The 27110-nt window shown below is 56.2% G+C and overlaps 2 protein-coding genes, 1 long non-coding RNA gene and 1 other non-coding gene across 4 annotated transcripts in view; 3 read left to right on the plus strand and 1 right to left on the minus strand.

Annotated features, from left to right (window-relative positions):
- MRC2 (mannose receptor C-type 2) overlaps positions 1–13514 on the plus strand; it is a 54610-nt gene extending 41096 nt beyond the window's left edge. The window contains exons 12-30 of the mRNA XM_012747377.3: positions 96–313; positions 1014–1156; positions 2210–2312; positions 2589–2727; positions 2844–2879; positions 3122–3282; positions 3384–3451; positions 4132–4232; positions 4548–4690; positions 8690–8804; positions 8920–9083; positions 9249–9357; positions 9926–10164; positions 10291–10459; positions 10553–10702; positions 11065–11184; positions 11396–11575; positions 12016–12042; positions 12159–13514. Coding sequence (XP_012602831.2) covers positions 96–313; positions 1014–1156; positions 2210–2312; positions 2589–2727; positions 2844–2879; positions 3122–3282; positions 3384–3451; positions 4132–4232; positions 4548–4690; positions 8690–8804; positions 8920–9083; positions 9249–9357; positions 9926–10164; positions 10291–10459; positions 10553–10702; positions 11065–11184; positions 11396–11575; positions 12016–12042; positions 12159–12382 — 2609 coding nt within the window. The 3' untranslated portion in view covers positions 12383–13514. The remainder of the gene's footprint in view (positions 1–95; positions 314–1013; positions 1157–2209; positions 2313–2588; positions 2728–2843; positions 2880–3121; positions 3283–3383; positions 3452–4131; positions 4233–4547; positions 4691–8689; positions 8805–8919; positions 9084–9248; positions 9358–9925; positions 10165–10290; positions 10460–10552; positions 10703–11064; positions 11185–11395; positions 11576–12015; positions 12043–12158) is intronic.
- On the plus strand, positions 6037–6143 carry LOC142862254 (U6 spliceosomal RNA). The gene has a single exon (XR_012913330.1). It is a non-coding gene; the product is annotated as a U6 spliceosomal RNA (small nuclear RNA).
- A 6668-nt stretch (positions 13515–20182) lies between the features above and the next one.
- Positions 20183–27110, minus strand: part of MARCHF10 (membrane associated ring-CH-type finger 10) — an 83575-nt gene continuing 76647 nt past the window's right edge. Inside the window, exons 10-11 of the mRNA XM_012747480.3 lie at positions 23876–23918; positions 20183–20637 (exon numbers count right to left, since the gene is read on the minus strand). Of these exons, the coding sequence (XP_012602934.1) occupies positions 20585–20637; positions 23876–23918 (96 nt within the window). The 3' untranslated portion in view covers positions 20183–20584. The remainder of the gene's footprint in view (positions 20638–23875; positions 23919–27110) is intronic.
- Positions 22605–26144, plus strand: LOC105861710 (uncharacterized). The gene is made up of 2 exons (XR_012913097.1): positions 22605–24778; positions 25018–26144. It is a non-coding gene; the product is annotated as an uncharacterized LOC105861710 (long non-coding RNA).

Below are 27110 nucleotides of genomic sequence, written 5' to 3' on the forward strand. Positions count from 1 at the left end.
AGATGGCCAAGCTGGTCCCCAGTGCAAGGGCCATGGTGTGCCCTGCAGGGACGTGAGTCCTCCTCAATGTGTGGGCCTCCCTTCTCCCTCCTCAGGGTACAGCCGCGGGGGCTGCGTGGCTCTGGCCACGGGCAGCGCCATGGGGCTGTGGGAGGTGAAGAACTGCACCTCGTTCCGGGCTCGCTACATCTGCCGGCAGAGCCTGGGCACTCCAGTGACGCCAGAGCTGCCTGGGCCAGACCCCACACCCAGCCTCACTGGAGCCTGTCCTCAGGGCTGGGCCTCGGACCCCAAACTCCGGCACTGCTATAAGGTAGGGCAGCCTGTTGGCACGGCAGAGGGCAGGGGTGAGTAAGAGTGAAGAGGCAGCTCACCTGGGGGCTCCCGGTGGGACCAGCCATGATCCAGAGACACCCTAGACTGCAGACAGAGATCATTTCTGGTGAAACTCCGTCAGTGGAATCTGAGGCCCGGTACTCAATTTGAGGAATTGAAGGAACCGCAGATCGTTGATTTTAGAGGTTCCCAAATGTTGGGGCCAGCCTGGTCGTTCTTCAGAATTGCTTGCAGAACTTGCTAAAAATAAAATTTTCTAGGCTGCCATGATGGAGATTTGGATTCAGAAGTCCTGGGTTGGGCCTAGTAATCTGTATATTTGAGCCCTGCCAAGTTTGGGAGCCACTGATACAGTCCAAGGTCTTTTATTACATGCAGAAACTGAAGTCCAGGGAGGGGAAGGGACTTGCCTGTAGCCAGCGGTGGCTCTGCTGGGATTAGAACCCAGCCTCTCTGCTAGTCAGGGAATGGGGCACAGGAACAGGCTCCAGGAGCTGACTGGGCCAGCTCTCCTGCCCTGGGGCTCATTCTCGGATGAACAGGATTTCCCTTAGCTAGCCTGAGCCCCATCCGGTGAAGCCCCAGCCCCCTCCTATGCTGTCATGGGGAGGGCAGCAGGTGCCCCTGGGGGGTTGAGCCAGTGGGGCAGCTTAGACAGCTGGCCTCTGCTCCTGCAGGTGTTCAGCTCAGACCGGCTACAGGACAAGAAGAGCTGGATCCAGGCCCAGGGGGCCTGCCGGGAGTTGGGGGCCCAGCTGCTAAGCCTGGCCAGCTATGAGGAGGAGCACTTTGTGGCCAACATGCTCAACAAGATCTTTGGGTATGGAGCCGGGTCGGGGGCCGCCTGCGCACGTGTGGGAGCAGGTGTGGCCTGCAGACTCTTGGTTTTGCTGGGTTGAGGGTGGGCAGAGTGAAGGTGACCCCTGTGAGGACTGTGTGAGCGCTTGGAAAGACTGTGTGCCAGGACCATCCTGTACCCCCTCAAGTACCTGTGGTACCCTGGAGTGTTGGGAGAACACGCCGGTGTGCCACTCACTCGTTAGAGACTCTGTGTTGCTCACCAGCATCACGGAGCCAGCAGTGGTCCCTCAGACCCACAGACTGGTACATATATAACCTCCACTCTTTAATAAACAGTTTTCCCTGAGAGCTAGGAAGGGAAGGGTTGCAGCTGTGTTTGCCCATGCGTGTCCCTCCAGGATGCCATCTCCATATCCAGTGACACATAGCACCTACAATCCCTTAGCACCGGGGGAAAGCCAGGTGGACCCAGGCTTCCTGAGGGCTTAACTCTAGGGGTTTCTCCCCCCAGCAAACATCAAGTTACGTTATTAGATTAGAAATTATAATAGCCCATGTTCGTCACTTCTCACCATGTACCGGGTACTGTGCTAAACATGGAATCCCCACTCAGTCCTCTCAGCGTTCTAAAGGAGATGTTATCATTGGCCCTGTGTGTTGACAGAGAGGTTAGGTTATTGGCCCAAGGTCCCAGAGCTGGTCCCCGGGTGAACCAAGACTTAAATCCAGGTTTATTTAAGGTCTCTGCTATAGCCCCATGAACTTCCTAAACTCCCTAATGTGAAGCATGCAGAACCTCACCGGGCAGGCATCCTCCACCCAAAAGGAAGCCAAGTGAAGGAAGTCAAGGGTCCAGGCCAGGGCCCTCAAGCTGGACACCTGGTCTGGCTCTCCCCAGTTCTGTCTGGGGAGTGAGCTTTATAAAAGTGGCCCCAGTGGTATATTGGTGAGTCACTGTGAAGCCCGGATGAAGAGACCTCAGGCCTCAGCTGCAAGGGGCAAGGGGCATGTCTGGGCCTCTGCCCCTCTCACTTTCCCTCTCTTCTGTCCCCTCCCTTGGGTTGTGCTGAAGTGAATCAGAGCCTGAGATCCACGAGCAGCACTGGTTCTGGATGGGCTTGAACCGTAGGGATCCTGGAGGGGGTCAGAGTTGGCTCTGGAGCGACGGCCTAGGGGTGAGGGAATGGGGGCAGGTGTGGAGTGGGGGGAGGGGCTCGGTGGGCGGGGCCGGATGGTAGGCGGGGCCGGGTGCGGCATGGGTGGGTGGGGTTTGGCAGAGGCGGGGCCTCAGGTCCGAGCTAGCAGGTAAAGGGAAGCAGGTGGGAGAGGATACGCCCAGCCCAGATTGGGGGTTCCTAGTTCAGGCCAGGCCTCTCATCCACGTGTCCTGGGCGTGGGGCAGCCTGCGCCTTGTGCCTCACATTTCTTTTTCCTCCACCTCCCTTCTCCAGTTCTCCTACCACAATTTCGATCGGAGCCGGCATGACGACGACGATATTCGGGGTTGTGCAGTGCTGGACCTGGCCTCCCTGCAGTGGGTGGCCATGCAGTGCGAGACGCAGCTGGACTGGATCTGCAAGATCCCTAGAGGTTGGGTGGGGTGCCGCTGGGGGACTCAGGGTGGAGTGAAGGGCCCAGGGATCGCGGATGGGCCGGGTCTCCCCCCCCCTCCCCCCCAGCGTCTTTTGTCCTCGTTGTCCCCCTAGGAGCGGATGTGCAGGAGCCCGATGACAGCACTCAAGGTCAGGCCCCTAGCGCCCCCCCCCCTCTACCCCCCCCCCCAGCTGAGAGAAAGGGGACAGAGTTGGTTCAGATCCAGGAACCCGCAGCCCTGTTTGCCTCCGTCTCAAGGAGGGGCAAGCCGGGGCCTGGCGCAGCGCCAGCCTGTCTTGCGCCATGGCCGTGCGGCGCTGCCTCCGCTGGGCCTGGTGTGCAGCCCAGGCTGGCCTGACCGCAGCTCCCGCGCCCCGCGCGGCTCCTGCAGGTGGGCGGGAGTGGCTGCGCTTCCAGGAGGCCGAGTACAAGTTCTTCGAGCACCACTCCACGTGGGTGCAGGCGCAGCGCATCTGCACATGGTTCCAGGCCGAGCTGACCTCCGTGCACAGCCAGGCCGAGCTGGACTTCTTGGGGCACAACCTGCAGAAGGTGGGCTCTCGGGGGAGCAGCGGGCTGCAAGCTGGGAGAGGGCAGGCCCGATATGGGGACAGGGAGGCTGCCAACCCACACCTGCCTGCCGGCTCCTCCAGTTCTCCCGAGGCCAGGAGCAGCACTGGTGGATCGGCCTGCACACCTCCGAGAATGACGGGCGCTTCAGGTAGGAACCCCGGGGGCTGCAGGGGGGTGGGGAGAGCGGGGGTTGGTGAGCTGGCCATGCACGTGAATCCAGCTCTGCCCCTTGCTGTCTGTGTGGCCTTGAGCAGTGACTTAACCTTTCTGGGCTTTGGCTTTCTCATCTGAAAATGGGAGTAACAGGCCTGCCTGTTAGGATTGTTGTGAGGATCAGAAATAACATGTGTGAAGTCCTAAGCACAGCATCCAGCACATATTAGTCACTGAGTAGTGGCAGCTCCTAATATATCAATGAATGACCCCTCTCAGGACTTGGGCAGAACATATGATGGTCCAGAAGGGCCTCTTTGTAGTCAGCCGCCTACTTACTACACATCAGGGGCCGTAGGCAGGAAGGACCAGGAGCACATGGGAATCTGAGAATCTGAGCATGCCTTTGCTCTTGGGCCTCCTCCCCTACGGTTCACAGGCTGCTTTTCTAGTTAGAGAAGCAAGTGTCTGGGGACAGCTGGGGCCTTATCTGGAGGCACCAGCTCCTTGGGTCCCCGGCTGCACTGAGCTCGGTAACCCCCTCCTCAGCCTGCAGCCGCTAAGCCCCTGAACTTGGCCCTTCCCTGCCCCCTTTCCTGCAGCCTTCACTGCTACCTACAGGGCAGGCCCAGCCCTGGGCCAGTACTGGAATCCCCCTGCTCTGTGCCATTGCAGGTGGACAGATGGTTCTGTTATAAACTTCATCTCCTGGGCACCAGGCAAACCTCGGCCTGTTGGCAAGGACAGGAAGTGCGTGTACATGACGACCAGCCGAGGTGAGGGCAAAGTGGGGGCAGAGGGTGCAGTCAGCCGTGGAGAGGGTCGATGTTGGGAACAGTAAGGTGAGCCTGGGCAGGGGTCATCAGTCTCTTCTCATTCTTTTCGTTCCCACAACCCAAGAAAGGCTAGACCCAGAGAGGGGTGGGCCTGTCTCCCTGGCCCCAAAGCCACAGAGGGCTTAAGTTTAGAGCTGGACAAGGCCCTGAGCCTCAGCCCAGCCTCTTCTTAGGGCACGAGGCCAAGTGTGCTGCCAGCCATGCCCTGCCTTGCCCTGCCCTGGGGGTGACTGCCCTCCTCTCCGATTTCCGCAGAGGACTGGGGGGACCAGAGGTGCCTGACAGACTTGCCTTACATCTGCAAGCGCAGCAATGGCACCAGAGAGCCGCAGCCCCCAGAGATGCCACCGACAGCCCTAGGGGGCTGCCCCTCTGGCTGGGACCAGTTCCTCACCAAGGTAGGAGGTGGGGAGGGGGCACCCAAAGGAGTCAGGTCAGGGGAGACGATGTGAACATGGGAAGGCTGAGCCTCAGCAGTCTTGGCCATTTGGCAACAGCATAGCCTCTTGGCAAAGTCATAGCCTCTTGCCTGTATTCACCAGCCTCTCTTTTACTTGGCCTCAATGCCAGGGCCAGACCCCTAGGAAAATGACTTAAAGTAGTAGCACCTTCTGATTCACCAGAAGAGAGGCTGTCCAAATACTTTGATGAGTTTTCTAGATCAGTGGTTGTCAAACATTTTGATAATGAATTCCTATCAGTAGAACAGAATAGTGAGCATACATACTCATTATGTGTGTGTACCTTTTATTTACATATACATGTGTGTGTAAATAAAATATATATATATTTACTTCTATACTAATATGACTAATGTTATATACAGTAAAATATGCACAAGAACAAAACAATATAAAACATGAGCTAAACATTTAAAAATAATACTTTTGGGCTGGGCATGGTGGCTCATGCCTGTAATCTAGCATTCTGGGAGGCCGAGGCAGGCGGATCCTTTGAGCTCAGTAGTTTGATACCAGCCTGAGCAAGAGAGAGACCCCCGTCTCTACTAAAAATAGAAGGAAATTAATTGGCCAACTAAAAATATACACAGAAAAAATTAGCTGGGCGTGGTGGCGCATGCCTGTAGACCCAGCTACTTGGGAGGCTGAGGCAGGAGGATCACTTGAGCCCAGGAGTTTGAGGTTGCTGTGAACGAGGCTGATGCCATGGTACTCTAGCCCAGGCAACAGAATGAGACTCTGTCTCAAAAAACAATAAAAATTAAAATTAAAATAATACTTTTGGCTGCTAATGCTTATAATCCTAATACTTTGGGAGGCCAAAGTGGGAGGACTGCTTGAGGCCAGGAGTTCGAGAGCAGCCTGGCAACATAGTGAAACTCCATCTCTACAAAAACATTAAAAAATTAGCTGGCATGGTGGTATGCATCTGTAGTTCTAGCTACTTGGGAGGCTGAGGCAGCAGGATCACTTGAGCCCAGGAGTTTGAGGTTGCAGTGAGCTATGATGATGCCATGGCACTCCAGCCTGGATGACAGAGCAAGACCCTGTTTCAAAAAAAAAAAAAAAAAAAAAAAGATGCCTCACAAAGAGAAAAATAAATTGAAGTAAAAAAAGCTCATCCATTATTAGCTGGGCTTTCTAAATCATTCTTTCCATTTATCAGTCCTTCTACCAATGAAACAAAGGTTATTGTTTAAAAACTGGCTAGTAAATTTCTGTCTTTCCATCTGCCTCATGCATAAATCAGAAGACTGGATCAAGAGAGTTAAAAAAAGTCTTTGGTGCTTGCTTCGGCAGCACATATACTAAAATTGGAACGACACAGAGAAGATTAGCATGGTCCCTGTGCAAGAATGACATGTAAATGTGTGAAGTGGTCCGTATTTTTAGCAGAGTCGGGTGACTATAGTTAGCAACAATGTACTGTATATTTCACAGGAGCTAGAAGAGAGGACTTAAATCATATCCAACATGTAGAAATGATAAATATTCAAGGTGATGGATACCCCAAGTACCCTGACTTGATCATTATGCATTCTATGCATATAACAAATACATGTACTTCATAAATATGTAAAATAGTATGTATCAATAAAAAATAAAGTAGAATTTCAAACTCTCAGATTTTCTAATGGGGAAAAAAAGTCTTTAGGAGATTTTTTTTTTCAAAAACAACATTTAGAAAATTCTCTTCCCAAGCGTTTTGGGTATGCAGATAGGAAATATCTGGGTAATATGTGGGGCAATAACATTAGTCAGAGTGGATGTATTTCTGAACATGTTTTCAAAATGCTTCCTCTATAGTGTGAGTTTCATTCCCAGAATGGTTACGTTTACAGCCATGGGCTGATTTATGAGACAGGATTAGACCTTCATTGTTTTTATCTAGTAATTGATAAAGAATTCATACCAGGAAGAGAAGGTCATCATTTCCTCGTTGTATGCTGGCATCATTTGTATTAACTTCAAGCCTTGGGTTCTTTGCAGGACATTTTAAAACCACTTAGCCCTATTGTGAGGATGAGATTAGTTTACACTAGATAATATAATCCATAAATCCTTGTCATGCAGAGGAATGCAGCCGGTAGTAGGTGTCGTGGACCTCCTGCCCTCTTCAGAATATTCAAAGGAATATTACCTCTTCTACCTATGTAGAAGGCATAGGTATGTAGAAGGCATGTACATATTAAGGCATATGTATTATTAAAACTTTGGAAAACAAACTCCAGCCAGACATGTTGGTATGCGCCTGTAGTCCCAGCTACTTGGGAGGCTAAGGCGGGAGGATCACTTGAGCCCAGGAGTTAAGAGACTGCAGTGAGCTATGATTGCACCACTGTACTCCAGCCTGGGCAACAGAGCAAGGCCCTGTCTCAAAACAAAACACACCCACAGTCTCCAGAGATCACCACTATCAATATTTTATTCCTCTCCTTCCCGCCTTTTCCAGGTAATTGAGATCATACTAAATAATATAATTTCATATCCAGCTTTTCTCTGTCACTATCATATTTTGGGTATTCTCTGAAGTCATTAAATTTTTCCAAAAACTTATCTTCATAGCTTCCTCCACCTGATCATTAAACAGAATATATTTTCTATATGTTATTTGTCCCTTTGTTAATGAGCCAGCATCATCGTCATCATATCAGTTACTCTCCTGCCCTGTGGAAAGCCCTTGAAGTATGCTGTGCTGTTTGCTCCATCACTACCTGGCCCCAAACGCCTTGCTTTACTGGTTCTGTGCCCTCCTCTGCGTCCCTGTAGCATTTGGATGTAGGTGAAGTGTTACAGGCCTGCCTTTCCCGCTAGCTTTAAGCTCCTGGAGGGCAGGGCCACCGGCACCGGCCATACCCCATGGTGCATCTGCATGTGGCAGGGACCCTCTGAGTGTTCACTGGATGGAATTAAATCCTCTCTCCTTTTAGCTGCTACTTCTTGCTGGTACTGGCATGACCTTGTTGCCGCTTCTAATGTTATGATTGATTCTACTGCCTATTAAGTGGGTCCTCATAATGACTCTGAACTACATCTGCAAAATAAAATCCGTGTACTTTGTGACAAACTGCCCAACATCTCTTCTCTTATGTTATTTCTGAATTTACAGTTTTCTACCCCATATCTGCTATCTACATCAGTAAAGCTGGTGCTGGAACTAATCATTAACAGTAAGGGCTCTCACTGGTAAGTGCCTACTCTGTGTCAGGCACTGTTATCTTTAATCCCTAACATGACCTCAAAAGACAGGCTTTTGATTCCCACTTCACAGAAGAGTAAGTTGAAGCCAGAAAGGTTAAGTCAGAGCTGGATCGTGACCCCTGCTCCCCTTCCCTGACCCCTAGCCCCCATCTTTGCCATGCCAAAGCTTCCTAACACCCTCTATTCTTCCTTGCACTGCCTCTGAGCAGAAAGTTGCTGTAAATCATTAATGTTCTAAGAGAGAGCTATCCCACATAGGGTTCTTTTAACCTTATGGAGGTAATGAGGGTAGGAAAAGAAAAATGTAAAATTACAGAGTTAGAAGCTGCTGCCTAACAAAGACTGTTCAACAACAAAAATAAAAGCATCCTAGAGATGATGTAAGTTCAAAGGGCAAGCCAACAGATTTCAAATATGACTCAGAAAGGTATATAGCAGAAAGCAACACAGATCTTATTCCCATCTTCCCAGTGCTCGGCCCATGTGCTGTTGTCATAGGCAGTAGGGCCTTTGGTGGCCCAAAGAAATCCTCCCATTTAAAAATGGCCCAGAGTGTAGGCAAGTGTCTGAGAATCCGCTGTGCCAGATGGTGAGGGTGCGGGAGGCTTGCCCAGGGAGACCCAGATGTCCTGGTTTCAGCCATTGTACTCCTTCAGCCCCCAACCCCCCAGGACCTGCTGCAGAGGGGTACAGGGAGGTGGGGCTGGACATCACACCTCTCCCTCTGCCCCACAGTGTTTCCGAATCCAGGGCCAGGACCCCCAGGACCGAGTGAAGTGGTCAGAGGCACAGTTCTCCTGCGAACAGCAAGAGGCCCAGCTGGTCACCATTGCAAACCCCTTAGAGCAAGGTAGGGCCAGCCCGTGGGGAAGCCCAAGTATCCTCTGACACAGTGTCCCCAGATGGCTCAAGCAGAGCCAGCAGGGGCTAACCTGTCACTCACGACTCTCTGCTGGGGTCTGTAGCATTCATCACAGCCAGTCTGCCCAATGTGACCTTTGACCTTTGGATCGGCCTCCACGCTGCGCAGAGGGACTTCCAGTGGGTGGAGCAGGAGCCTCTGCTATACACCAACTGGGCACCTGGGGAGCCCTCTGGCCCTAGCCCGGCTCCCAGTGGCAACAAGCCGGTGAGGATACTCTCCCCGCTCCCCTCTCCACCTGCCTTGCCTGAGGGGCTGCCTTCGCCCTGGGATCTCCCCTCTTCCAGTCTTTTTGCTCACATTGCAGCCTTTCGGGGGCAGCAGCATAGGGAGCAGCTGCCGGGGCTCCCCTGAGCAGCTCCCTCTCCCCAGACTAGCTGTGCGGTGATCCTGCACAGCCCCTCAGCCCACTTCACTGGCCGCTGGGACGATCGGAGCTGCACAGAAGAGACACATGGCTTCATCTGCCAGAAGGGCACAGGTATGTGTCACCCGTGAGCCTGGAATCCCCAGCTGGGCCCCGTGCGGGCCGGATGCTGTGGGCCATGCCAGGAGGGATAGAACGTGGTCCCTGGCCTCAGGGGGCCCTTGGTCACCCCTGGAGTTGTTTGTCTGCTTGGGAAGCAGATGGGCAGAGAGGCAAGGCACCCATAAGACAGAAAGGCACTGAGCACCCAGAGTCACAGGAGGAAGGTTTGGGGTTATGGAGGGCTGATGGGGAGAGCTAGACACGGGGCTTCGTGAAGTGTTGTCATGTGTAGTGTCAGGACCCTGAGGTTCCATGGCCGAGGCGCCTGCGGCTCCGTGCATGGGTTCCCTCTGCCCTGGGTTCCCCCAGTGGGAGCAGCTCAAGGCCCTAGCGGCCTCTGCGTGTTAGCAAACATGCGCTGTTAACAGTAACAGTGGCCAACATGGAGTGTTGGTCTGTGCCAGCGCTGCGCCTGGTGGAGCCTGGTCTTTACCTGATGTCCGGCGTTCCCCTGGCCTCGTGCCTGGGAATGGGGTGCGGGAGGCAGAGCCCAGCCTGAGCCCTGCCCCCTTCCCTGTAGACCCCTCCCTGAGCCCATCCCCAGCAGCGTCGCCCCCCGCCCCGGGCGCCGAGCTCTCCTACCTCAACGGCACCTTCCGGCTGCTGCAGAAGCCGCTGCGCTGGCACGACGCCCTGCTGCTGTGCGAGAGCCGCAACGCCAGCCTGGCCCGCGTGCCCGGGCCCTACACCCAGGCCTTCCTCACGCAGGCGGCCCGCGGGCTGCGCACGCCGCTCTGGATCGGGCTGGCCAGCGAGGAGGTGGGCTCCCTCTCTCTCGCCCCGGCACCCTTGTCCCCTCCCCACCCACTGGCCGGCCCCCTCCCTGTCCCTTCCTACCCCGCGCTGACCATTCCGCTTCCTCCCACCCTCGGCCCTGGCGCGCAGGGCTCCCGGCGGTACTCCTGGGTCTCAGAGGAGCCGCTGAGCTACGCGAGCTGGCAGGACGGGGAGCCCCAGCAGCCGGGGGGCTGTGCCTACGTGGATGTGGATGGGACCTGGCGCACCACCAGCTGCGACACCAAGCTGCAGGGGGCCGTGTGTGGGGTTGACAGTGGTGAGCGCCTACCTGATGCGGCCCAGGTGTGGCACGGTGTAAATGGTCCCAGGGAGGACGCTGGGCCACTTCCTCAGTCTCGTACCCCCACAGGGCCCCCACCTTCACGAAAAATAAGCTACCACGGCAGCTGTCCCCAGAGCCTGGCGGACTCGGCGTGGATTCCCTTCCGGGAGCACTGCTACTCCTTCCACATGGAGCTGCTGCTGGGCCACAAGGAGGCGCTGCAGCGCTGCCAGAGAGGTGGGTGAGGGCCTCGGGAGCCCACAGGGGGCTTGGCAGGTGGCAAGTGCCTCTCGTGGACACTCAGAGACCCATGACTGCAGTCCCTACGCTGCACTCTACCCATAGCCAGCACTTACCAAGTCTCCCGCCATGACTGCAGTCCCTACGCTGCACTCTACCCATAGCCAGCACTTACCAAGTCTCCCGCCAAGTCCTAGAACGCAGAGACCTCATATGACATACGTATATACCTCTGCCGCGCACGTACGCACGCACGCACGCACAGGGACGCACGCACAGACTCCAACCCATCCTCAGGCCACCAGAGAAGAGGGCTGGGGTGACTCTGGGCGGCTGACGTGGGCCTCCCTTGTGTCCAGCGGGCGGGGCGGTCCTGTCCATTCGGGATGAGATGGAGAACGTGTTTGTCTGGGAGCACCTGCAGAGCTCTGAGGGCCAGAGTCGGGGCGCCTGGCTGGGCATGAACTTCAACCCCAAAGGTGAGTACCCTGTGTGGGTGGGGAGGGTCAGGCCTCAGGCTGTAGGGGGACACACTCCACTTTGTGCCTGAGCCCTGCCCTGGGGGCTCGGGGAGGGAGAGGGGTTAGGGGAGGGGCTGGCGCTAGAACAGGTCTGCTCTCTGCCACCTGCTCCTGTCCTTCCTGCCTCCCCTGCCTTCCCCACACCCCCTCAGTGCCTTCTCTCCCGCAGGAGGCACCCTGGTCTGGCACGACAACACAGCTGTGAACTACTCCAACTGGGGGTCCCGCGGCCTGGGCCCCAGCATGCTGAGCCACAACAGCTGCTACTGGATCCAGAGCAGCAGCGGGCTGTGGCGCCCTGGCGCCTGCACCAACATCACCATGGGCGTGGTCTGCAAGCTCCCCCGCGGTGCGCCCCTCCCCCCAGCGGGTCCTGGGGCGGGTCAGGGGCCGCCCCTGAAGCTGCGGGGTTGGAGGTGGGTGGGAAGACACGAACAGATGAGACCGGGGCAACTGGGACTCCCAGGGATAAATTAGGACTGGCCCAAACTAGACAGCAATGGCCAGAGGTCAGCAGACCCCCATCACTCCAAAGTGGTTAAGGGTTCAAGTCCCGGCCACATCACTGACCAACTCTGTGACCGTGGGCAAGTTACTTACACTCCATGTCCTCGGTTCCCTAATATGTAAACACAGAGTAACAATGTAGCTATTTCATGCAGTCACAGTGAAGATGACATGAGGTAGTAACGCATCTGACAGACACTGGGCAGTGCTTTGTGTGGCTTTGCTTAAGTTGCTATGTGATTATTACCGCCGTGATTAACTGGCCCTCCCTCGTGCCCGCAGCCCAAGAGAGCGACTCTCCCGCAACAGGTGAGTGGAAGGCAGCACTGAGGGGGGTCCTCGCCCCTGCCCTGCCCCACCCTTCGGCGAGCAGGAGGCCAGGAGGCCAGGCGGGCAGGGCCGGGGCTAACGCCGCCTCCCTGCAGCAGCGCTCCCCGAGAACCCGGCGGCCCTGGTGGTGGTGCTGATGGCAGTGCTGCTGCTGCTGGCCCTGCTCACGGCGGCCCTCATCCTCTACCGGCGGCGCCAGAGCATGGAGCAGGGCGCCTTCGAGGGTGCCCGCTACAGCCGCAGCAGCTCCGGCCCCTGCGAGGCCACCGAGAAGAACATCCTGGTGTCCGACATGGAAATGAATGAGCAGCAAGACTAGAGCGAAGGGCGTGGGCAGGGCTGGGGCAGGAGGAGCTGGGGCGCTGCGGCCCCGGTCGGCTGGGCCCCCCATCAGCTGCCCGTCCAGTTGGCCTATGGAGGGGTGCCCTTTGGGAGTCACTGTTGGGAGCTGGGGCTGGGCAGGGCCTGGGCTGGTGGGGTCCCACCCTCCCATGAGGGGTGGGCTGAGACCCGGCTGAGTGCAGCGTGGTGTTTCCCTTTCTGGGGGCCTAAGGTCTTGTCACCTGGGACTGTGCCCCCGTGGTAACCACAGGCAGGATGGGAGGGGGAGCGGGAGCCTCTTTCTGCCTCTTTCTCCCCAGGCCCCCTGGCCCAGGCCTGTTGACCCATGCCCCAGGACCCCTTCTTGTTTGCAGAGCCTGGGGAGCCTTCCTGTCCCCTCGGGCAGCTCTTTGTCGCTTCTCTCTTCCCACCTGGCAGCTTCAGCTCTGCACCCCTCACCCTGGCCCGCTGCCCCCTTCTCACCCAGCACTTCCTTCTGAGCCAGGGCCCTGGGGCTTGGGGAGCCCGCTTGCTCTTGGTGGGGGTCAGCCGAGGGGGCTGTGGGCTGGCCACGGGGTCTGGGTGGGTCAGGCCTGAGAATCAGGGCACCATTGTGGTGTCTGCTGGGCTGGAGACAGGACTGGGGAGAGACACCCTAACCTCCTAAGGTGGGACTGGGCTGGGGTGTCATCTCCTGCCGGTCGGGGGAGGGCTCTGTCCCTGAAAGAGTCCCCTGTGGGGACCAAAGTAAGTTCCCTAATGTCTCCAGCTCCTAGCTCTGGTTTGGGGGTTGGGGGGTTACCAGAGTCCTGGGGGCCTTGGAGGAGCAAGAGTCCAGGGATGGCACCAGGTGCCTGCCCTCTGGTGGGGTCCAGGAAGCAGTGCCCAAGCCCCTGGAGTGGCCCAGTGTGCCGGAGCTGACCCAGTGCCCTTCCTAGAGACCACAGGCCCAGCCAGGATGGAGCATGCAGCCAGTCCTGGTGCCACAGTGTGGGACAATGTGAACACGGACTCGAAGACATGGCCCCTTTTTTGTAGTTCTTGATTTTTTTTTAATGTGCCCTCATTGTTTAAAAAAAAAAAAAAGAAAAAAGAAAAGCAAACAAATAAAACACCTTTAAGAGGCTTGAGAGATAAGGGCTCCTGCCTGGTCTGTTTTGGGGGGGGGGGCACTCCTCACATGCCTTTGGAGGCAAATGTCGTTTTTGGAGCTTGCATGATGTGTTCTGCAGCCTGCCTTTTTGCTTCTGTCTCTGGGCCCCTTGGGGACTCTCACTCTGGTCTCTCCTCTGGGACCTCACCCACCCTGCCGGTCCCTTTCTCTGCTCCTGTGGACCCAAGCATGGGTGAGAACTCAGGAGCCAGGCCTCCGGCTGCCCAACAGCCATGTGAGCTTGGGCAGCTTAGCTCACCTTTCAACGTGTGTGCGGTGGGGAGAGTGGGACCCACTCTGAGGTGGCTGTGAGGACATCTGAGGACCAGGGGCGATACCTGTGCACGGCACTTACAACAGCGCCTTCGGCTCCATGGGTGCCGGCTGGTGCTGGTACTTCTGGGCCGAGGCTCCAGAGAGCATTGGATGTGCCCAGGCCAACGTTGGGTGGGGGCTTCACATCACTGTCCTTCCAAGGTGGCCATCACACCTGCCTTCTGGCTGCTGAAAAGTTCACCGCTGTCCTTGGGGAGCTCAGGCTCTCAAACCACCCTGAGGCAGGCGAGTGGATGGCAGGACCCTCACGAATCAGCTCATTCATCCAGCAGGTATTTGAGCTGGAGATGCCAATAAAGGGCGGTTCACGGACCCCCTCTCCCAGCTGGGTGAGCCCAGGGGAAGGGTGGCAGTTCTCACTGTGTGGCTGGGGAGGGTGTCACCAGAGGGAGTGAACAATGCAAATATCTGAGCTTGAGGCGGGGAATTCCTGGTGCTTTAGGGCAGCGGTCCCCAACCTTTTTGGCACCAGGGACCAGTTTCATGGACTTTTTCCATGGAAGTGGGGGAGGAATGGCGGAGCTCAGGGTTGATGCAAGCGAACCCCCCCCCCCATTTCCTAAGTTTCATGGCAGATAGTTTTTCAATGGATGGGCAGCAGTGGGGTGAGCAGGGGCGGAGGAGCTCTTCAGCCAGGTCCCTAACAGGCCATGGACCAGTGGGGACCGCAGCTTTAGGGGACCCACAGGGAAGCTAGGCCTGTGGGAGGGAGATGAAAGCGGGGATGGGGTGAGGGGGTCAGCAGAGCCAGATTTCCCACGGCTTTGAAGGCAGTGCTGGAGTGTGGACATTATTTGAAAACGGTGGGCAGTCAGTGGGAGTGGCTGATCCGACCGCCCGAGAGAGATCATTCTGGCTGGGATACGCGAGGCAGACAATGGGTGGGAAGCCGGGAGTGGAAGCAGGAAGACCGGCGCGGAAGCTCCTGTAATAATTCAGGCACAGAATTGGTTTGGATCAGGACTGCAGCAGTGGTCGGACTCGGAGTGTGTGTGTGTGTGTGTGTGTGTGTGTGTGTTTTGCCTGTTCATGATTTTTAAGATAAGTTTCCACTTTTCTGAATCAGCAATACGGCCACATGGTTCAAACCCTAAAAGATACCAAAGGTAGTCGCTGAGCAGTCCTGCTCCTACCCTGTCCCACCCGGCCTGTCCCCTTGCCCTTTTTGTTTCCAGTGTCTCTGTCCTATGTTCCTTCATGAAAACACAAGCAGACATGAACACGGGCTTGGAGGAGATGGGCGTGCTGGGGGTTGGCTATGCCGCGGGGAGGCGCTGGGAGGTGGGAAATGCTCCGGACTTTCTGCCTGGACTGCAGGGTCCCCGGGGCAGAGCCCAGGGAGAGCTCGTGAGCGGCTTTCCCGAGTCCAGGGCCGCGGCCAGGCCCGGAGGACGCCCCAGCTCTCCCCTCTGCGCAGCCGCAGGACCTGTGGAGGGGCCGGCCACTCATGGGAGGCAGCCCCCATCCTAGGGGAAGTCCTTAATGATTAATCCACTTCACCCTGAAGTGATTCGCTCTCCAAACCTGTGGCCAGAAGTTGTCCCTTTGTGAGTTAAGTGCCCCGCCATTTGCCATGGCTCCAGCCACTCTTGGGGAGGGGCCCCCCCACACGGACCGGCTAAACTTGCCTTGGGAGGGAAGAAAGGCTGAGGGGTGAAGGCAGGGTCACCAGCCTGTGAGGGGGGAGGGGCAGCTGAGGGGACGAGGGCCAGTGCTGTCTGGGGGCAGTGGCTACGGAGTGTCTGCTGTCCTCACATCTCTGCTTTCCTCAGGTGGCTTCCCGCACCTGGGGGCTCCCCAGAGACCTTGTTCTAAGCCCCTCTGTTGAAGGGTTGCACTCCTGTAGCTCTCCGAAGGGGCAGGAGATGGTGCTGGGTTGGCCACTCGCCCTCTGGCTCCAGGACAGCACTGGCTGCGCTGGAGCCGTGGCAGAAGAAATCGTGCTCATTTCATTTCAATAGACATCAAGCGTCTCCTCTATGTGCCAGGCCCTTGGCTGGGCGGCGGGTGCCCTGAGGCCCATCCTGGTGGGTCTGGGCAGAGGGCAGCCTATGCCAGGCACGGGGCCCGACCTCCACTTGCAGGGCTAAACTGCCCGCTCTGGCCACCTGGACGTTCAGTGACGCCCACTGAATCCATGAATGAATGGGGCGGCCCTCCAGACAATGGCGTTCTCCCAACCCCTTCTGTCACGCCAGAGATGGCCTCCTTCCAGGTGTCCTGGCAGAGCTGTCCTGGCCCAGTGGGCAGCGCTGTGAGGCCGCAGGGGTGAGGAGCCACCAGCCACGCCATATGGCGCTCCTGGAAGGGAGCTGCCTGGCCCGGCCAAGCTGCCTCGGGCACCAGGGCTTGAGTCTGTCACAGGCACAAGGCGAAGAATTGCATCTTGAGGGAGGACCCCGAGGACGGCAGGCAGGAGAAGGGAGGAGAGGGGAAGGGACAGCAAGCAAATGAGGAGGGGCTGTGAGGGCCCAGCAGGAGGTGAAAGTGCCCGGATGTTCAGGCCTGGCCTCTCTTTATCTCACTGGCTGGGGATGCCAAGAGGCCCCAGGAGGAGACTTCAGTCTTCACTCCCACCAGAGGCAGCACCATCCGAAGGCAGATTTCGATCCTTCCTTGTCTAGAGCAGTAGGCGATGCCAGCTCCGGGGGAGGAAGAGGAGAGGGAGCAGCGAGCAGGCCTTTGCTGCTTAGACGGCCTTGTGTGGTTCAAGGTCACACGTGGAGGAGTGCAAAGCCTTGACTATCCTCTTATAGCTGCTGATGGCAGAACTTCAATTTTTGCCATTTCGGGAAACTCTTGATCAATTAGGTTTTCCAGTCCAATTGGCCTTTTCTCCTTTATTTCCAGGAACCTCCTAGTTCTGAGGCTTATGTAGAGTCCACGTATCGCAGTGGGGGCATTACCTGGTCCCCGTCACCATATCTCCCCATGGGCTTATGCAGGAACACGCTGCCCTTCTATGTGTCTCTGGGACCTGGGAAGCTTGGATGGTGCCTTTCCCCATTCTGGGTTGCAGGGGGCTCAGGATGCGGCCTCTGACCTACCGTATCTCCATGATAATGACAGCGAAATATTTACTCTGTATTTACCACGCGCAGGCCCTGTTCTAGCTGCTTAACGTGAGCTCACTCAATCCTCCAACACACCACAAGGTCGGTGCTGTTGTCTCTGCTTTACAGATGAGGAAACTGAGGCACAAAGAGGCAAAGAAGTTGCCATGCCAACCCTCCTGTGCCCTCCCTGCACTACAAAGTGTTGTGGGTGGGCAGCGAGGATTGGAGAGAGCCCCTGTGATCTCGCATTCAGGATTTGAGACCCAAGAACTTTGTCTCAAAGTAGCATCTGCTGGGAGTTTCACAAGCCTATTTTGAGACTGAAGGGCTAAGAACGTCCTCTGTGTGTCCTTCCATGGATCCTTCCCAGGCAGTGGAGAGGGATGCCTGGGTCACTGGGGTCAGGATAGGGCTGTGGGGTCCGGCACATGGAAATGGGCTGGGGGCTCCGCTGCCTATTAGACAGTTACACCATTGTGGCTATTTTAAGGCGCACACCTCCCGACAGGAGCCGGCCCACCCACAGGCCCTGTGGCAACAGGGTGCTCCCCGCTTCTCCCACTCTCCTCAGCAGCCTGGGTTGGTGGCTTTTGGTAGCCCCCTGTTGCCCATGTGTGGACTCTCAGCTCCCTGACCTGGCCTGGAGGCCCCCACGGCTCCCCTGCCGTGACCCCAGTCTAGCCAGCTGCTCCCACCACACCCCACATCCGTGTGCGCCCCACCCCCACCCCTCTGCTTGCCTGGACTCCACCATCCTTCAAGGCCCTTTTCTCTCCCCCCGGCGCCTTTGCTGCACCCCTCGGCCCTGGCAACTGCATAGTCCCCTGACTTTGGAGCTGGTGAGGGGTGTCACCCTCTGTCTCTGGCAGCAGAGTACAGGGATCAGGAGCATGGCCTTGGCTGGCGGACCCACTTACACCTGTAAACATGGGCATGCCACTTAACCTCCCTGGGGTTGGGTTCCCTCCTGTGGGATATTAACAATGGGGTTAATATTGTAAATCTGCCTCGCAGGCCGATTGTGAGGACCAGAGAGAAATGTAAAATGCTTATCCCCAGGCCTGGCTCATGGGAAGTGCTCTATAAATGGCACCCATAGGCTCAGATGCCTTTGTCCTATATATGTCCTGTTGTCCCAATGAGACTGAGTGCCAAGGAGGTGAGCGTTATGCATGTGGTGTCATCTCAACCTGGCACGTGGCTGGCTGATGGTTGATGAATGTTTGAGGCTCATGATGCCGTGTCCCACCACTGTGGCTCAGCCTCTAGTAGATCCTGGCAACAATTACCCAGTTAGAGAGGGTGAAGATATCACCTTTCACCACTGCCTTTTGGCACCTCAAGCCATGAAAAGCCCCATCCGGCAGGCAGAGCCATGCACTGCCCCGTGCTGAATCCATGGCTCAGGCAGTTACCAGCTCTCCTCTCTCTCTACTGCCCTGGACCTCATAGGAGGCATTCCTGGCTGAGTGGAAATACCTGAAATAGTTTTCTTTTCTTTTTCTTAAGAGACAGGGTCTTGCTCTGTTGCTCAGGCTGGAGGGCAGTGGCACGATCAGCTCACAGCGATCTAAAACTCCTGGGGTCACAAAATCCTGCCTCAGTCTCCCGAGTAGCTGGGACTACAGGTGCGTGCCACCACGCCTGGCTGTTTAATTTTTTTGTAGAGATGAGGGTCTTGCTATGTTGCTCAGGCTGGTCTCGAACTCCTGGCCTCAAGTAATCTTCCCGCCGTGGCCTCTCAAAGTGCTGGGACTGCAGGCGTGAACTACTGCACCCAGCCTTTGAAATCGCTCCCTTTAGAAAGAGTACAGTTTTCTAAAATCTAATGATTTTCTGATATAAACGTGTGACAGTCTCAGGGTGCCTGCTTCAAACAATGTCACATCTTACTGTGAGTTTGAGCTGTCAGGATGTTTACATAGCCACCTCGAATTCCATTCAGCTCTCTATCAGGCTCCCTTATAGAGACACACATTGTTCCTTCTTACGCGTTTCTCAGTTTGGCTCCTGGACAAACCTTCCATCAACCTTAACGTGAGGCACATGGGGACACAGAATTAAAAAATAAAGCCCCATTTTCTCATGGAGCCCGAGGCCACGTTTGTGAATGGAGGAACTTGAGGTTTTAGGAATTTTGTTTAGATCTCGGAGATACTTTCCACTTGCATGGCCCTTATCTGTGAGCACGGGTCTAGGCTGCCCCATGGAACCTACTTGCTTCCAACAGTTGTGTCACTGTTACCTGGAACATATCAGAGGAGTGGGACCAGATTTTAAGGTAATTCAAGTCTAGCCTTTCTAAAACCCTATTGTCACCATAACTCATCTCAGGGCCCCCCTCTGCAGCAAGATTTTATCCCTCGAGCCCCCAGGAGAAGGCTGGAGCTGAGGAGCAGGGCTTCTGCTGGCGAGGGTGGGTCCCAAAGGAAGGGGGGAGAGGCGCCCTTTTCTCTTCGTTTCAGTTTCACCTTTTTCTCTCTCTCTTCCTCCTCCCTCTGGCCTGTTTTCTGTCTCTTTCTCCATTTTTTAGAAAATTTATAGAGGCACGCGGTACAGTGGTGCCATCGAGCTCACCCATCGCAAAGGTGCAGTTCCATGAGCTTTGGCAAATTTATCCAGTTGTGTAAATATCACCACACACTGGCTCAGTGACTCCTCCGTCACCCCCACAGTCCCTGGTGGTCTGTCCACTCCTTTCCCAGATCCCAGCAACCACTGATCTGTGTTCTGTCCCCCCAAAAGTTTTGCCTTTTCTAAAAATTGCATATAAATGGAATCCTATACATAGTCTTTTGTCTGTCTTCTTGCACTTCACATAACAGTTTTGCATGTATCACAGTTTTTTCCCTCCATCTTTGATTATTTTTTGACCTTTGTCTCTCTTTGTTTCTCTCTTTGTCTGTCTGTCTGTCTGTGTGTCTGTCTGTCTCTCTCTCACACACACCCTTCTCACTTACCCTCTCTGGCCTTTTTTCACTCCAAGTCCTGATGTGGTATTTGGTCCCTAAGATGCAATTAGGAGAGATACGCAGAGTCTACACATTACACAGTCCTCAAGGGGTACCTACAGGGGCTGCCACCATCCAGCCTGGCCCAGCCCAGGGTGGCCCAGGATGTATCCTCCCCAGTGGTGGGGGGAGAGCAAGGAGACGTGGTGGTGAGATGGGGGCTGGGAAATGTGCTTCCTTCTCCCTTGAGCTTGAGACCCTCAGCCTTTGCCCAAGGAGAGTGAAATAAACACGGACGAGGCTGGGAGAATAAAGTCAGTTTACTGAACACGTGGCTCAATTCCACTCGGGGTGGAGTGAGGCCTGACAGGCGCCCTCAGCAGTGGGACCTAGGCCACTGGGCGCACCAGGGCTCTGGGGTCCCCTTGGGCTTCCGGGCTGAGGGGCAGCAGCAGGGCAGCCTGCTGGGGGCTCAACAGCCCAGGCTGCCTGACCTGTGCTGTCTGGGCCTGGACTGGTCGCTGTTGCTGCCCGTAGATGCTCAAGCCAGACCCGCAAAAGAGAGTGGCACAAGGTGAAAATGGTAACTGTGAAAACACTGGTTTCAGTTTCAGTAAAGAGGAGGAGGGAGGGGGGCACATGGGGACACAGAACGGACGGCTGGGTGGAGAGGTCTCCGCCGAGCTCCACGGCCAGCTCCTTTGCTAGACGACCCGGCTCTGAGAAACGCTTTCACTTCCATCTCCCAGCTCAGAATCTGGAAAGCAAGAAGATGTCTCAGGCTGCAGAGTCACAGGCAGGGGCACCGCGGCTCCTCCTGCTCCCACTCGAGCCCCAGGGGCCAGCCACACGCTGGTGACAGTGCCTGGAACAGTGTGGGGAACAAAATCCCAAATTGCCCCACGAGGGTTCCAGCCAGACTGGGGCAGCTGGACCGCAAGCCCCCAATAAAAGCATCGTGGGCGTCTCCGCGTGGCCACGTTTTTGCTGGCGCAGCAGGGGCTCTAGGTTGAACAGCTGGAGGAGCCTTTTTCGCCTCTAAGGGTAATGCCCCACACAGACCCCACTTCCTAACGTGGCAGGGAAGGAGGAGTTGACCTAGGTTTCTAACGAGTCTTTCTGAGATCCATGGTTGGAGGCAGAGGGACAGGTGGGGAGCAAGGGGCAGTGGGGCCTGAGTAGAGGAGATGGAGTCAAGCCTTCTCCTTTATTCTTGGACGAAACTCTGGTTCTCAATACATTTCTTCTCCTCTTGAGCTGAGTATTTCCTGACTATCTAGAAAGTTCCTGACTGTTGAAGAAGGGCAGGGAATAGGAGCAACCAAACTGATGCCCCCCCCCCCCCCCACACACACACCTGGACTCTCTCAGCTCTACCTTTCGCCCCAAGAAAGCCCCAGCCCCACGGGCCACCCCAGTGCCCTCACCCATCCTGCACTTTCTCCAAAAGCTAGGAGACTGACCCTGTGTTTGGTGGAGGTGTCTGGCCCAACCTTTGGCCTGAGGGCCCTCATGCCTGCCCCTGTTCCTGCTTGTCTTGTCATCTGTATGGATATCTGCAGGTGGTACTGTTCCCCTCCCCTGGCCTTGGTCTTGGCTATGGTGACAGTCATTTGTGCCAGCTGGGAAGCAGCTGTCACGGGGGCTGGGTCACAAAACTGTATGACAAATTATCAGACTTGGGCAAACACACCCAGGCAACTCTCCCCAGCTGCTCTTACCTCTGTGCCACTTATGGCATTTGTGTGGGGCTTTGGTTCCCAGGTGCATGTAAGCAGGCTGGCATGGGCACCACAAAGCCATCAAGAGGCTGGCACTGCTTTGTGCCACCTAGTGTGTCCTGATGTTTTGTCTTTTTTCCTCCCTGTTTACCTGAACCCAGCTAGGGCGGCAGGTCACAGCTGTGACTCAGCTCTGGCAACCTGCATTAACACAGTGCTGCCAAGCAGGTGAGTCATGCCAGGCTGCCGGGACCAAAGAAGAGTGTGGCCTTGGGGGAGGGGTGAAGGCATGTGGCTCTAACTCTGGCTGCCCTGGCCCTTGTCTTGACAACGGCTATAGCGTGGAGCCAGGCAAGGGCTGTGACTGGCCAGCATGCTGGGACGGTCCCTCTGTGCTGGGCTCTCTGCCTCGGCTGCGCCCACCAGTGTCTGTGGTGTGTGCAGAGCTGGGGGCAGGTAGAGAGGACCTGAACCTCCAGGAGAGAACTGGCTGCCCCTACTCTGGGGCAGGGGCCGGTGAATCCTAGGGCTCGGCCCCGCTCCTTGAAGGCTAGCAAGTGACCAGTAGGACCATCCGACTAGGAGACGGCAGCAGGTCCCTTCTCTCCCCTGCCCTCCGTGGAAACTCCCTTGAGCACCACCCAGGGACACTGTTCTGCCCCACAGAGACGTCAATCTCCCCTGGGCCGGGGCCTCCCAGCCCGGGTTCCCCTTCCCCATCCCCGGCCCCGGCGGCAGCGGCCCGCTCGGGCACTAGGGGGCGCCCCTGCCCGGCGGAAGCGCCCGGGCGCGCCCGGCCCGCAGGTCTCCGGGAGCCGGGAAGAGCCGCGGGCGCCTCCGGGGCGGGGGCGGGAGGGGTGCAGCCGGGTCCTGCAGGCCGGGGCCGGGCTCCCTGTCGCGCCCTTTCCGGAGCGCGAGGATGTCACCGAGGACGGGCTTAGGGCCCGCGGGGCGGCGGCTGCGCGGACCGACCCGGGAGGCGCTGGGGCGTTTTCCCCGGAGGTGGGTGTGCGCCCGCCACACAAAGGTCTTTTAGAGACCTGCCGCTCCCTTCCCGGCTGCGGAGGCGGGAGCGGCTGCTCGGCCCGCCCGGGCGACAAGGCCGGGCCCGGGGCGGCCGCCGGAGAGGGCGCGGGGCCCTCGGGCTCGGCCGGACCCCGCGGCGGCGCCGGGGCTGGGACCTCTCGGGCTCCTTTGTGAGCGGGAGGAAGGGCCCTTCCCCGGCCGCCGCCGACGGGCCTCGCGGCTTCGCAGGACTGCGTGCCCTGAATGGCAGATTGGCCTCTCTGGGGTCTTAGCCGGGCCCCACCCTGCGGAGCTCGGAGCTGGCTCAGAATCTCTCGCGGGCGGGACTGCCGGGGCCCCAGAGCACCCGCGACCCGCGGCACCAGGCCCTGAGCGGGACAGGCAGAGTCAGGGCCCCGCCCCGCTGGCTGAAGCGGAGTCTGCAGGAGGGGCCCAGGAATCTGTATTTTTGCAAAGTTGCCTGGGTCATTCTGATGGCAAAGCCAACGTGGTGGAGCCATTGTTCTAAACCTTTCAGGACAGGCAACTTGTAAAATTTCTCCCCAGAAGAGCCTCTGGGGACCCAACTGTCACATCCCCCTCAATTCACTGCAGTGTTTATTCCCCCTACTGATAGAGAAGTTCTTCCTGCGTCTGACTTTGAGCCCTCCTGCTTTAATTAAGCACATTTTCTCCACTTGGGTTTTCTGTGGGAATAAAGGGCAGGAAGAAGACTTTTCTCGAAGCTGTTTGAAGACAGCTGTCTTGCCTCCTTTGGGGGTCCTTTCTCAGGAGACCTGTTTGCTTTGTTCAACCTCTGAACCCAGTAGACCGATTGGGCTGGACGGTGAGTAAGGCCACTAGTGTGTGAATGAATGTGATCCCTGCAGGCAGTGGCAAAACAGCCCCCTTTCAGGGTTTGGGAAAGAAAACCCCAGAAGATCCTGGCAGTAAAAGTCCCCAAAAGCTCCCCAAGTGATCCCAGTAAGGCAAAGGGAAAAACCTTATCTCACATCTGAGATACCCTCTTCTCCTTTGCTGGCCCTCTCCCTGGCTTTCAGGATGAATTAAAATTCTTATCTGCTCTGCATCCATTGTACTTGGACCCCTTCCTGAGGGCTGCAGCTAGAGTTTCCCAAGCTTTGTGGGGTTATTTTTGCCTCAGGGTGGTGGTCATTACTTCCTTCCATGGTATTAGGTTCAACAAAGTAACAAGAAGAGTAAGTCAGCAAACACCCTCCAAATGGCAGGGCTGACCCCCAAACCTACTTTCATTTTCTTCTGGTCTGGGTTGTGGGTAATTTCTTGACAACTGTGAGAAAGAAGACGAGATATGAGAAATGAATTGTTTTTCCAGTGCAATTGTGAACAGATGTATAATTTCTTGGTCTCAGGAATGTTCTAGGAGTCCTTCCTATCACCTGAGAGGGGAAGGGGAGCAGGCAGGGTGCCGAGGGCCACATGGGTGCCCAGCATCGCATGGCTTAGCTGGACCTAAAGAGCCGCAGCGATAACCCGGTCACCTCTGCTGTTTCAGGGCTTCTAAATTTGGCAGTGTGACCAGGCTCGCTTCCTTTCAGCCATTGATCTGAATAGCAGAATCCCGTTCTGATGGCCCGAATCACATTTACAGGCTGTGGGGGTGAAGGCCGTGCTAATTGGCCAGTTGCCTCACCGCTGGCTTTTAAACAATCGGTTGTATTCTCTGCCCGGCAGGAAGCGGCAGACCCATCAAGGCCCTGGGCTCTCTCTTTGTTCTGACTTTATGGCATTTTATGCCACAATAAGAAACACTGTGTACTCCGTGGGAGCCCATTGTGCCAGGCTGCGAGGATGTGGGCTCTGGTGCTCTTCCCCAGGAAGAAAAGGGGCTTTGTGACAGGCTGGGGGACAAAACAAGGGGTGCTGGGCACTGTTACTGGGGCAACTGCCTGGCCAGTGTGGAGGCAGTTTTGGTCCCTGGGTCCCTGTCTGTGCCCAAGGAGAGAGAGGGCAGGGGAAGGATGGAATTTCGTCTAGAGTAGCAGGTCCCGGTTACCGGTAAATTATTCATCAGGACTGTGCTAGCCACTGCCTCCGCTCTCTCTGGGGGCGGAGATGACCTCCACCTGCCCGTGCAGGTGACCATGTCCACCGAACCAACTCTCACACTCCGCCAGGGGACTCCATCTGGTGAGTAGGGGAGTTTTTCTAACTGTGGACCAACCCTGGGCTTCCCATATTTTGGGCAGATTTGGATCTTTAGGGGAAGGGTTTTGGGTTTTGTAGAAAGGATGTGAATGGGGAGGAGCCCTGGATATAGTCCATCCAGCCTCACGCATGTGACAGTGGGTGCCAGTGGGGTTTGAGAGCTTCCTCTACCCTGCCTGCCTCTCAGGCAGCCACTGTGCCGCCCGCTTCCTCCCACCCAGCCTCAAGTGTTCACCAGTAACAGCAGCCCTGGGACAGGAGACAAAGGACGGTGCTCACTCCAGGAGGCCACTGTACTAACTGGATAGGAACAGGACCTCAGGAGGAAGGCCAGGATCAGGACAGGGGGCTTTGGGGCAGCAGACCCTGAAAAATGGAGTGCCCCATGTGGGTGCTGAGAGGGAGGAGCGGAAGGAAGGCAAGTCCTTTTAGCTTCACCCCACAGGCTGGCCTGTGTCCCCATCAGATGGGGGGGCAGGTGAGGTTGGTGGCACCTGTATTCTCTGGAGAGGCTGCCACCATGACCACCTGAAGCGAGAAAAGGCCAGCTACCTGCTGGGCACTTGCAGAGAATAGCACTCAGTGCTTCCCTGAGCCTGTCCCTTGCCCTGTGCCCACCCCTGTGTCTGTCCCATGTGTGACACTCCCACATGGGCCCCTTACTACCCTGAGCCATCGCAACAGCCCCCAACTGGTTTCTTCCACTTCCAGCCCACTGTCCATGTGTCTGCTTGGGTTTTCTCTCAAAAACGCAAATCTCCTGGCCTGTGAGTCCAGGCTGGACACTGCTCTGTGGCCTCCAGAGACACTCACACCCCTTCCTGCCCTCCCTGGCCACACAGCTCCTGGACTTTCCTCAAACACAAGGGTCTTCTGTCGCTGTGCCTTGGCGTTTCCCTCCCACCCTCCACCCCCTCCGTCTGCCCAGCCCTCCAAGATCCAGGCTAAACATCATCTCCTCATTTGATCAGTTGACAAGAGATAATGGGAGCAGCTTTGCCACCAGGCTCCCAAAGCAGTGGGCTGACTGATTGCAAAGGGGACAACCCGACTGGATTAAGAGCAAGGGCTCCGCAGCATTGGTGTGTGTCCCCGAAAAGCCTGGCTGGAGAAGGGGCCGCTCCTCGTTCCATCCAACTCTGCTCTGTGTTCCTCCATTTCTGCCCAGTCTTTCCTGTCCTAACACAGGCTCACATCTGGATGCTCTTGGTTACAGGCGTCTTCTCAGACTCCGAGTCCCTTGTAGGCAAGGAGTGTCTTAATCGTGTTTGTGTTCCCACAACCTAGTTTAGAACCCAGCATGTAATAGGCTCATAGAAAATCTTTGAATAAATAAATATACCTTGAACTTGGGAGTGTTCCTTTACCTCGAACGCTGTTCTCTACACGTGCTATCACTTTGTCCAGAGGTCCTCAAACTTTTTAAACATGGGGCCAGTTCACTGTCCCTCAGACTGTTGGAGGGCCGGACTATAGTTTAAAAACCACTATGAACAAATTCTTATGCACAATGCACATATCTTATTCAAACGGGCAAAAACACCCACATGTGGCCTGCGGGCCATAGTTTGAGGACGCCTAGTCTAAAACATAACTCAAGACTCGCCTCCTGGGACAAGTAGGTTCTGATGCAGTAGTTCATCGTGCATCAAAGCTATTGAGCACCTGTGTTAGGTACCAGGCATTTTCTAGGAACTGGAGAACAGTTGGATACAAAAGAAATGAGGGTTTCATGCCAGAGTTGCCAGTAAACGCCCCCAACCCATGTAGACCATGTCCTTATTTGGCCGTTACTTGGCACACTTGTGATCACTCAGTGCTCCTGGTGTCCACAGTGCCCGGGACATGGCTGGCAGGCAGCCGGGACACGCCATGTGCCCAGCATCCTGAGGGACGTGTGGAAAGCCTGGCTTTGCCTTCACATAGCTCATGACCTCACTGGGGAGACAGACTGTCTGTTTATGGGATCACAAACAAAGTCAGGGAAGATCTTGTGCTGTCAGTTTCACAGCCGCTAGGAATTCACTGGGTCTCCCGCTTCTCTTGCCCAAGTGCTCCTTTCCAGTTATTTCCTGTTTTTATAAATGTGTATAAAACATCTCCCAGTTTCATCATAAGCTCCTCAAAGAAAGGGACATCACAGCATCACGTCTGGTAGCCACTTTCCCTGGCCCCTCTCAGCGCCTGGTACGGGGCAGTGTGTGAATGACCACCACCATCCACGGGATTTGTCACCGGGTCTGTTTTTTTTTTTTTTTTTTCCATCTCTCATTGTGATTGGACGGGTCTCTTAATGAGACACAACCAACGAGCA

The sequence above is a fragment of the Microcebus murinus genome, chromosome 18 (assembly GCF_040939455.1).
Source record: "Microcebus murinus isolate Inina chromosome 18, M.murinus_Inina_mat1.0, whole genome shotgun sequence".
NCBI lineage: Eukaryota > Metazoa > Chordata > Mammalia > Primates > Cheirogaleidae > Microcebus > Microcebus murinus.